At 41.6% G+C, this 12,187-nt stretch overlaps 1 protein-coding gene across 1 annotated transcript in view; it reads right to left on the reverse strand.

Moving 5' to 3' along the window:
* EML5 (EMAP like 5) overlaps positions 1–11,381 on the reverse strand; it is a 205,549-nt gene extending 194,168 nt beyond the window's left edge. The window contains exon 1 of the mRNA XM_010384118.2: positions 10,850–11,381. Within this exon, the coding sequence (XP_010382420.2) occupies positions 10,850–11,046 (197 nt within the window). The 5' untranslated portion in view covers positions 11,047–11,381. The remainder of the gene's footprint in view (positions 1–10,849) is intronic.
* Positions 11,382–12,187: the final 806 nt, after the last annotated feature.

Genomic DNA, 12,187 nt, shown 5'->3' on the forward strand with positions numbered 1-12,187 from the left:
ATCTCATCTTGAATTGTAGTTCTCATAATCTCCAGTCATGGGAGGGACCTGGTCGAGGTAACTGAATCATGGTGATGAGTACTCTCATGCCATTCTCATGATAGTGAGTTCCCATGAGATCTGATGATTTTATAAGGGGCTTTTCCCCATCTTCACTCTGCACTTGTCCTTGCTGCTACCACGTGAAGAAGGACATGTTTCCTTCCCCTTCTGCCATGACTGTAAGTTTCCTGAGGCTTCTCCAGCCCTGCAGAACTGTGAGTCAATTAAACCTCTTTCCTATATAAATTACCCAGTCTTGCTTATGTTTTTATTAGCAGTGTGAGAACAAACTAATTCAGTTGTTTTAGTTTGTTAGATTGGTAAAGATACCCAAAAATGTGGAAGCAACTTTGCAACTGGGTAACAGGCAGAGGCTAGAACAGTTTGGAGGGCTCAGACGAAGATAGGAAAATGTGGGAAAGTTTGGAACTTCCTAAAGACTTGGAAGGCTCAGAAGACAGGAAGATGTGGGAAAGTCTGGAAGTTCCTAGAGACCTGTTGAATGGCTTTGCCTAAAATGCTGATAGTGATATGGACAATAAGGTCCACCCTGAGGTGGTCTCAGATGGAGAAGAGGAACTTGTTGGGAACTGGAGTAAAGATCAATCTTACTATGCAAAGAGACTGGCAGCATTTTGCTCAGCCCTAGAGATCTGTGGAACACTGAATTTAGGAGAAATGATTTAGGGTACCTGGTGGGATAAATTTTTAAGCAACAAAGCATTCAAGAGGAAGCAGAGCATAAAAGTTTGGAAAATTTTCAGCCTGATGATGCAGTAGAAAAGAAAAACCCATTTTCTGGGGAGAAATTCAAGCCTGCTGCAGAAATCTGCATAAGAATGAGGAGTCACAGGCTGCTCGCCAAGACAAAGAGGAAAATGTCTCCAGGGCATGTCAAAGACCTTCGCGGCAGCCCCTCCCATTACAGGCTCAGAGCCTCGGAGGAAAAACTGGTTTCCGGGGCCAGGTCCAAGACACCCCTGCTATGTACAGCCTAGAGACTTGGTGCCCTATGTCCTCACCACTCCAGCTGTGACTAAAAGAGGCCAAGATACAGCTCAGGCCATGACTTTGGAGGGTGCAAGCCCCAAGCTTTGGCAGCTTCCACATGATGTTGGTCCTGCAAGTGTGCAGAAGACAAGAACTGAGGTTTGGGAACCTCTGCCTAGATTTCAGAGAATGTATGAAAATGCCTGGATAGGGCACAATGGCTCACACCTATAATCCCAGCACTTTGGGAGGCCAAGGTGGATGGATCACATGAGGTCAGGAGTTCAAGACCAGCCTGGCCAACATGATGAAACCCTGTCTCTACTAGAAATACAGAATTAGGTGTGGTGGCACACACCTGTAGTCCCAGCTACTCAGGAGGCTGAGACAGAAGAATCCCTTGAACCCAAGAGCTGGAGGTTGCAGTGAGCCAAGATTGCACCACTGCACTCCAGCCTGGGCAAGACAGAATGAAACTCTGTGGGAAAAAAAAAAGAAAGAAAGAAAGAGAAAGAAAGAAAAACAGAAAGACATCTGGATGTCCAGGCAGAGGTATGTTGCAGGGACGGAGCCCTCATGGAGAAGCTCTGCTAGGGAAGTGCATAAAGAAAATGTGGGGTTGGACCCTCGACACAGCTCTACTAGGACACTGCGTAGTAGAGCTGTGAGAAGACGGCCACAGTCTGGAGGACAGTGTAAATGTAAAGGACTAAAATCTCCAATCAAAAGAGATAGAGTGGCTGAATGGATGAACAGATCAATGGAAGATCCATTGGAAAAGTTCAATGGAACAATCAATGGATCTTCCATTGATCCAGGAAACACATTTCACCTATAAATACACACATGGACTGAAAATAAAAGGATGGAAAAAGATATTCCATGCCAATAGAAACCAAAAAGAGCAAGAGTAGCTATACTTAAGTATACCAGAAAAAATAGATTTCAAGACAAAAAACTGTAAGAAGAGACAAAGTCACCATATAATGACAAAGGGGTCAATTCAGCAAGAAGATATAACAATTTTAAATATATACACGCCCAACATTAGAGTACTCAGATATATAAAGCTAGTATTATCAAAGCTAGAGAAAGAGACAGGCCCAAGTATAATAGCTGGAGATTTCAACAACCCATTTTCAGCACTGGACACATCTTCCAGACCGAAAATCAACAAAGAAACATCTGACTTACTGTGCACTATAGCCCAAATGGATCTAATAGATTATTTGCAGAATATTTCATCCAATGGCTACAGAATGCACATTCTTTTCCTCAGCATATGGATTATTCTCAAGGATAGACTGTCTGTTGGGTCATAAAACAAGTCTTAAAATGTTGAAAAAAACTGAAATAATATCAAGCACCTTCTCTAACCACAATGGAATAAAACTAGAAATTAATAATAAGAGGAATTTTTGAAACTATACAAATACGTATGTGGAAATTAAACAATATGCTCCTGAATGACCAGTGGGTCGATGAAGAAATTAAAAAGGAAACTGAAAAATTTCTTGAAACAAATGCAAGTGAAAACACAACATATCAAAACCTATGGGATACTGCAAAAGCAGTACTCAAAGGGAAGTTTAAAGTTATAAGTGCCTACATCAAAAAAGAGGAAAATCTTCAAATAAGCAATCTAATGATGTATCTTAACGAACTAGAAAAGCAAGAGCAAACCAAACCCAAAATTAGTAGAAAGAAATAAGATCAGGGCAGAAATAAATGAAATTGAAATTTTAAAAAACTAATACAAAATTTCAATGAAACAAAAAGCTGTTTTTTTTAAAAAAAAAAAAAGTTAAACAAAATTGACAAACCTTTAGCCCGATTAAGAAAAAAAAGAAGATACAAATAAAATTGGAAATGAAAAAGACACTACAAGTGATACTGCAGAAATTCAAAGGATCATTACTGGCTACTATGACCAACTCTATGTCACTAAATTTGAAAATCTAGAAGGAATGAACAAATTCCTAGACACATACAACCTACCAAGATTGAAGCAGGAAGAAATCCAAAACCCAAACAGACCAATAACAAAACAAATAACAAGATCAAAGCCATAATAAAAATTCCAAATCAAAACTACAGTGAGCTAGCATCTCACCCCAGTTAAAATGACTTATATCCAAAAGACAGGCAGTAACAAATGCTGGCAAGGATGTAGAGAATGTAATTTCGTATAACCACTATGGAGAACAGTTTGGAGGTTCCTCAAAAAACTAAAAATAGTGCTACCATATGATCCAGCAATCCCACTGCAGGGCATATACCCAAAAGAAAGGAAATCAGGATATCAAGGAGATATCTGCACTCCAATGTTTGTTGCAGCACTGTTCACAATAGCTAAGATTCGGAAGCAACATAATAGTCTATCAACAGATGAAATGGATAAAGAAAATGTGGTATATATACACAATGGAGTCTAGTCAGCCATAAAAAAATGAGATTCTATGATTTGCAAAATCATGGATGGGGCTGGAGACTGTTAAGTGAAATAAGTCAGGCAAAGAAAGAGAAACATCGCATGTTCCCACCTATTTATGGGATCTAAAAATCAAAACAACTGAACTAATGAACATAGAGAGTAGAAGGACGGTTACCAGAAGCTGGAAAGGGTAGTGGAGGACTCAAGGGGAAGTGGGGATAGTTAATGGGTACAAAAAAAGAGTTAGAACGAATAACAGCATTTGATAGCACAACAGGGTGACTATAGTCAATAATTTAATTGTACATTTTAGAATAACTAAAAAGTTGCAGCTGGATTCTCTATAACACAAAAGATAAAGCCTTGAGGGGAAGGATACCCAATTCTCTATGGGATTATTCCACACTGCTTGCCTGTATCAAAACATCTCATGTACCTCATAAATAGATACACTATGTACCCACAAAAATTAAAAACAAAAATTTAGTAAAATAAAACAGAGCTGTTGATCTTTCCTTCTGTCCAAAATATAAAACTTGCTCTTCCAACATTGTTTCCCAATTCAGCAGCCAGTAACTCCATTCTTTCAATTGTTCTGACCAAAAATTCTGTGATCATCATTGACCTTTCTTTTCTCTCACGATTTATATGTGATCCATTAATAAATCATGCTACCTCTATCTTCAAAACATATACAAAATTTGACCCTTTCTCACTACTTTCACCGTTACCACCCCAGTCCACGCCACCAATACTTCCTGATTGGATTACTGCAACAGTCTCCTAAGTGGTCTCCCTGCTTCCATCCTGTCCCTCCCTCTTCAGTCTGTTGTCAACACAGGAGCCAGAGTGACTTTGTTAAACCATAAGTCAAATTATGTCACTATTTTGATTACATAGTTCCAATAACTTCCATTCTCAGATGGGAAAGTGAAAATCCTCTCATCAGCCTATAAAGTTCTACAAAATCTGCCCCCACCACCACTAGCTCATCAGACCTCATTTCTTACTACTTTCCTTCAAGTTCACTCTGCTCCAGCCATATTAACATTCTTACTGTTCCTCAAAAATACTAGCATTCTGCTTCAGGACATTTGCATTTGACAGTCCCTTTGCCTAACATGTCCTTTCCTCAGATATCCACATAGCACATTACCTCACCTCCTACTTTCTACTTAAGTGTCACCTTTACAGTGAGGTCTTCCTGGTCACCACCCTATCTAAATACCTATGTAAACTCTTCCCAATAGTTTTTTTTTTTTTTTTTTTTTTTTTTTTTTGAGACGGAGTCTCGCTGTGTCTCCCACACTGGAGTGCAGTGGCGCAATCGTGGCTCACTGCAAGCTCTACCTCCCAGGTTCATGCCATTCTCCTGCCTCAGCCTCCCGAATAGCTAGGACTACAGGCGCCCGCCACCACGCCCAGCTAATTTTTTGTATTTTTAGTAGAGATGGGGTTTCACTGTGTTAGCCAGGATGGTCTCAATCTCCTGACCTCATGATCCACCTGCCTCAGCCTCCCAAAGTGCTGGGATTACAGGCGTGAGCCACCATGCCCGGCCCCCAATAGTTTCTATCACATTTTCTCACCTTGTTTTCCTTAGCCCTTACAAACTATACATATATACATGCATATATACAATTTTATAAACATATATAAAATTTACCTTCTTTATTCTGTATCTCCCCACCAAGTAGATAAAAGCTCCATAAGGGTGGGCAATTTTATCTGTTTGGTTCACTGTCACATCTCTAATGATAAGAATAGTTTTTGGCAAATAATAGGTGTTCAGTAAATATATGTTGAAAGAACAAGTAAACCAAGAAATAGATATGTGCCAAATGCCATTTAAGAAAGGGTCTTAAGAAGGTGTGAGCAACCAACTGATATGGTTTGGCTCTGTGTCGCCACCCAAATCTCACCTTGAATTGTACTCCCATAATTCCCATGTGTTGTGGGAAGGACCCAGTGGGAGATAATTTGAATCATGGGGGCAGTTTCCCCCATACTGTTCTCATGGTAGGGAATAAGTCTCACGAGATGTGATGGTTTCATCAGAGGTTTCCGCTTTTACATCTTCCTCATTTTCTCTTGCTGCTGCCATGTAAGAACTGTCTTTTACTTCCCACCATGATTCTGAAGCCTCCCCAGCCCTGTGGAACTGTCAGTGCAATTAAACCTCTTTTTCTTCCCAGTCTCGGGTATCTCTTTATCAGCAGCGTGAAAATGGACTAATGAACCAACTATGTCAAATCATGATGAAAAATCAAATGAGATGAGAACTGATAACCACTGGATTTGGCAATGCCAGTGGTCACTGGTAACCTCAACAAGACCTGCTATGGTGAAACAGAACAAAGCCAAGAGTAAATACGAGAAAACAAACTGAAGAGAGTAGACCCAAATTTTTCAAATATTCTCTCATAACACAAAACCACTGCACACAATGTTACCTCTTCCCAGAATGCTATACCTTCTTTCATTTCTTCTGATGACGCTTTCTCCCTATTGTCCTTAAAGACTTAGCTTAGGTATTATATTCTATAAGAAACATCATTGTGAACTTTTTATAACCCCGTGTACGTACCATATCACAGGGACATTAGTGCTAGTCCTAATATACATATTCTCATCGGGTATTTGATTGTGGCTAAACTCTGAGTATCTTAAGGCAGGGATTCTTGCACAAAACAGAAGCTCAACAAATATTTCTTAGATGAGAAAACTTTGAAATAGAAGTTCTTAATAGCTTCTAATAACTCATTATTCCACGTTTTCCTTAATGTATATCCAAAACATGTTTTATTAATTGTCTGCATATTTGCACACAAGACATTATAAAATAAAGGAAAACAGTTATTAAATGTAAATCTAATAATCTGGCTTATCCCTAAAGAATATATACTTAGTACACATCTATTACAACTTTAACTATTATTCTAGTTAATTCCTACTTTTCCTGGAAAATATCTCTTAATTTTATCCCTTAAATTATGCAATATTTAAAAAACCATAAGTACTTTGATATTGCAACACATAAAATGAAAGCTTACCAAATATAATTGTTACATGGTCTATAAATAAATGCTACGTCCATCTAATTCTAGTTACTTAAGCACAGGGACATTTTATTAAATATGTTTTCTAATACTTTTTGAAGCACTACTTCTACATATTGCACAGTGCTTAAGAAAATTCTGGAATCAGGTTTGAGGAGAGAGTTTGTGCCCATTTCTCAAACTGCTTAAGAATTCTAGGCATGGTTGGGGCAATATGTTTCCCAAACAGAATAATCTGAGGCACTTTTTAGAAAATAGATTCCTGGGCTCCAACCCTAAAAAATTCTGACTTCATGCATTTGAGCAGAAGGCTAGAAACTGGTGAAAAGCTCTTCAAACTATTTTGAAGATAAGCCAGTTCGAACACGTACCTGGAAGCATTAAGTAGACCACAAGTAGGTTTCCAGTAATTCCTACCAGAGCTTAAAAAGTTGCTACTGTGAACCCATATAAACACACACACAAAAAAAATCTATCATGGAAATGTCATTTGGAATCGCTTCTCCAATTACAATTTTGACTTGTATTGAATAAATTAAGTTTCTATACCATAAATACTGAGCAGTCAAAAACCACTTTTGCTAGATTACAATAAAGCTTGGTCAGTATTTTTTCTGAAGAACATTTACCACAAATAAAGAAAATAGCTTCTACACCCTTCATTTTGTCTTTTAAAAAAGCCATACATAGAAGCAATGAACACTTATTATTTTAACCTGCAACCATATAGTATGGTATACTTTTCAAAATATTTCAGATGCATTGTCATTTGAGCTCATCACCAACTCGGGAGACACTTTGACTATGTTTAAAAAAAAACAAAAGCATTCTAAATTCTATAACTACATAATACACAAACAATAGGCCCTGATTACTCCCATAAGGAAAGCAGCATCAAATAACAAAATGCCCCAAGTTAATTATATTCCACTAATGGTCTTCACTGGTATAGATGATTTGAAAACTATTAATATCCTTAAGAACAATCTTGCAAAAATTTATTGATGGGAAGTACCTAGAATAATAAATTTGAAAAGATACTACACTCTGGCTGCACACGGTGGCTCACACCTGTAATCCCAACACTTTGGGAGGCAGAAGTAGGAGGATCACTTGAGCCAAGGAGTCCAGGACCAGCCTGGGCAACATACAGAGACCCTATCGTTACCGAAAAAAAAAAATAGCCCAGTAACATGGCCTACATCTGTGGTCTCAGCCACTTGGGAGGCTGAGGTGGGATGATCACTTGAGCCCAAGAGTTCAAAGCTACAGTGAGCACCGATTGCACCATTGCACTATAGCCTGTGTGACGCAGAGCAAGAGCCTGTCTCAGTTTAAAAAAAAAAAAAAAAAAAAAAAAAAGCTATTGCATTCTTTTAACAACTTGGCAAAAGTTTCAAAATATAGACCAAGATCTAGATGTACATCTTATGCTAAAACTGGTAGTGGTTTATTTTATAACTTAGTCTTAAATCTAGACTAGAGGTTTTCATAGATATAGATTTTATAGATTTATAGATTTTATATTGATAAAATAACTAGAGAATTTTGAGAAAAAGAACAAAAAAGTGACCCAAAAAGCCCTGTATTATTTCTGACACTGAAACTAATTGCTATATAAATCAGTTACTGAGATAAATATAACTAAAAGATAAATGACTAGAGAAGTACACCCAGGTAAATGGCAAAAAGAAGATGGAGAACTACAAGCAACACTGAGAAAATGATGAGATGTCATGTGGCACCACCACTGGCAATCCTCGGTGATAATAAAAGGGTCAGAGAACGAGTAAGCAAATGATAGACTAGTCATGATTCAGTATTTACCACCAACATTGCACTCACATTTTCAAAACCTGAGGACAATGATCTGCTCATTCTGGAAGAGTTCTATCCTCAGACTAAGTAATATTTGACCAATAAGTTTTACATAAGTTTCAGACAAAGGTGGAAACAAAACAGATAATGAAAACAGCACTGACTTTTTATTACTAAGGCTAAGGTTACAGCAACATTGTTTTTCACTATGCATCACATTTGTGAATTACAAATTACATCTTCTGCTGTGACATAATTTAAAAATTACCAGAGTTGTTTCTATATTCACAAGTCAAACACTGAACTGAAAAAATATTCAGAGGTTTTAATAGTTGCTCAATATATTTCACAAACATGATCTGTCATTACTATTTGAAATAAAATGTCCAGAGCCCTTTCACTGATTCCTAAATTATATTCTTAGTATCGTATTAAATTTGTGCCACCAATTTCAATTTCACGATGCTGTATGATTCAGATTTTACTACCTCATTGAAACTTTTCAGGAAACTTATTTTCATTGTTATACATTAAAGATGCATCATTTGGATAAAATCACAAGCATGTATTCAACTATGAGAAATTCGAGTATGTTCGTTGTTTTGTATGAGTTGTGCAACTGTACCAAAAGAAAGTCAAAGCATTACCTTCCTTAAAGTTTACTGAAACATAATTACGAAATTTAAGCGGTGTGACATATAATACAGCTTCTAATTACTGCCAGAAGAACAGGATATAATTTACCTCACCAAATAAATCATGTCTAGTTTCAGAAGACCTTAGTGCTATACTGCTCTCAAAACCCCCAAGGAGTAAAAACAATACAAGCGTACCTCAGAAGATCTCAAAATCCTTCACATTTACTCCACCAGCTGAATTCAACCTAACAGACTAAATTATCTGGAGCAGGGCTTCAGTGAAGGCTGCTGCAATTAGGTAAAGCTACTATGCCTGGTACTTTGGGAGACCTAACATACGGGAAAGAAGAGAGACTTGAAAGGATTAGGGAAAAAGACACACTGGGGTAAACTCTACTCTTGGGATAAATCCAAGAAGACAAATAATTACTATGGGTTTAGTTTAGTTTTGTTTTTCCATCAGCAATTTAGGCTATTATAATAGGTCTGCAACCCTAAACACCACCATACAGAGTCCCAGCTTGAGAAAAATGAAATGACTTATCAGTGACCTTTTCAAACATTAAGTACAATCTGAAAAAGTACTCTGGTGTCCAACAAAACAAAACAAAACAAAAAACTGAATACATAGCACCACCTCATTCCTTATTGTGCAAAGCCAATTTTGGCTCTTCTTATCTTTACTCCATCTTGCCCTACCTTTGTCCTAGGCCTCCTTTTCCCTCTTACACATTATAGATGTACAGAGTCGCAAAACAGAAGAACAACTTTATTTGTGGAATTTAAGTACCAGGGCTTCTTACCTACAAGACTTCGAACCAAGCTACTGGATTTGAAATGCCCAATTTAAATCCTGTGCAACATACATGAGGGAATAAAATTTTGTAACCAAACCCAAATCATAGAATCTTTGATAAAACCCCAAGAGCACCACACAAACACATTCTCAATTGCTCTTAATGTTTTCCTCTGTAAAGGACAAAAAGTGCTGTGCTTGAGGCAATAATCAGTGGCCTAGAATGATTTCTGAAGCTCTTTACCACAAAAGTTCTAAGATACTGATTGAAAATTACATTTCAAATATACCGCTCACTGAAGAAATGTAAACAAGTACTGGGACCAACTTTGAGATACTGTCCAAGGAAGACTAAAAATAGCACCCCAATCGCGATTTACTTTTTAAAAAAATACAAAAGTAGCTTATTTAGGAGTATTTTAATGAAGAGAATTGGAAATCAACGAGGTTATTTTTAGCAGCCTCTTCAGATAAGACCGACCTTAAATTGCCTTCAGGTGTGTATATTTTAACATCCAATGAATTGCCTGGAGGTTGCCGGGGGTTTCGGCTGATAATAGCAGGTGAAACCTGAACTAATAATTACGGCCAGGAGGTGAGAGCCCTCCAGGACGCCACCCTGGGCGCGCTCCCCGGGACCAGCCCACGGCTTGCTGGGCTTCCATCAGTCCTTTATTAGGTAAAGGATTTCCCCCACCCCGGGTGCTTTAAGAATGCATTTAATAAGAAATTTCTCACAGGATCTAAAGGAATAAAGTGCTACAAAAATAACCTTTTCGCAGTTTGCGTAATTTTGATGGAGTGTGAAAGGGCACAAAGCCGTCAAACCGGGTGCCCGGTGGATCCGCGGACCTGATCTTTCTGCACAGACCCAAGAGAGTCCCTAGACGAGGAAGAGGGGAAAGGCATTTGCAGCGTGTTAACTGGCGGACTCGGGACCAGAGAGACAGCTGCGGATTCCCTTCGGGGTGATGCTCCGTGCAGGAGCGGTCACGGCGTCCAGAGGGACCCGCGGGTGCAAACTCCGGGAGCGGCTCGCAGGGTGACGGCGGCGGCCCCCGCTCCCCGGTACCTGATGATGTCGTCGCTGTGGCCCCGGTAGAACTTCTGCCGGTGCTCCCGCGGGCTATACACCACGCCGACCCCCGCCACGAAGTATACGATCTCCTTGGCCGCAGTATAGTAGAGGTTGTTGCGGCACTGGTGGCCCCGGTAGCCGTACACCCACTCGAGCCGCAGGTGGCAGCTCGGGGCGCTCCGGGCCGCCATGTCGGGGCGCCCACCCGCCGCTCCCGCTCGGGCCCGCGGCGGCGGCGGGAGGCGGCGGCGGCCAACGAAAGCCCTCCCGCTGGCGGCCGGGACTTCCCGCCTGCCGCGTCCTCTAAGCCGAGCCCGGCAGGTGCATCTCGCTTCGGGGGCCGCCGCTGCCGCCTCAGCCCACAGGCGGGAGGAAAACCCTCGCCTCGCGGAACATGCTGAGGGCCGCGAGCGCCGCCGGCTGTCAGGTGGATGCCCCGAGCCCTTCGCCCGCCTGGGCTAGCCTGGTCTCCTCAGCCCGTAGCGCCTGGGCCGAGAGCGAGGGCCCGCCTCCAGCTTCTCAGCCACCGCCCGCGCACGCAGCTCCCCGCCCCGGTCACCTGCGGCGCTCGCGCCCAGCCGCGGCCTCGTAGCCACAGCCTGGCGGACCCGCGCCGCGCACCCCCGAACCGAACGGAGCCGAGCCCAGCCGAGCCGAGCGGCGGGCGCGCGGCCTGGCGTGGCCCCGCCCCCTCCCGCGCTCACTCCGCCCCTCCTGGAGCCGAGAAGAGGCTGGAGCTCGCCGGGCCACGGTCCAGCTGCGGAGTAGCTGGGACCGCGTCTCCACACGCGCGCGGGGCGCGGAGCCCTCCCTCTTTGAGCCGCTCGAGCCCAGGCTGACCCTCGGCGACCCCAGGCTTCCGCTGGTTTGTGTCCTCAACCGGGAAGCGCCTGCCTGTTCCTTACGGTCCCTGCACCCAGCTTAGGCCACGTTTATGCCTGGGAAAATCCACACCGGGATGCTAAATTCTCTTTTTTACGGTTGATACCTTGTGTGTCTTGCTGCCTCATAGTGCTCTCGGACCCAGACATTGGAATGACGCCGAGCTTCCTAAATGTGCTTTTAAATTACTATTTTTAGAGACGGAGCCTCGCTCTGTGGCCCAGGCTGGAATGGAGTGGCGCAATCTCGGCTCACTGCAGCCTCCAACTCCTGGACTCCAGCGATCCTCCCGCCTCAGTCTCCCGAGTAGTAAGGAGTAAAGTTGCCTACTACTATGCCCGGCAAACATTTTGTTTTGTTTTTAAGTTTATTTTGTAGAGGCGGGGTCTTGCTGTGTTGCCCAGTCTGGTCTCCAGCTCCTGACCTTCAGCAGTTCTCCTGCTTCAGGCT

The sequence above is a fragment of the Rhinopithecus roxellana genome, chromosome 5 (genome assembly GCF_007565055.1).
Source record: "Rhinopithecus roxellana isolate Shanxi Qingling chromosome 5, ASM756505v1, whole genome shotgun sequence".
Lineage (NCBI taxonomy): Eukaryota > Metazoa > Chordata > Mammalia > Primates > Cercopithecidae > Rhinopithecus > Rhinopithecus roxellana.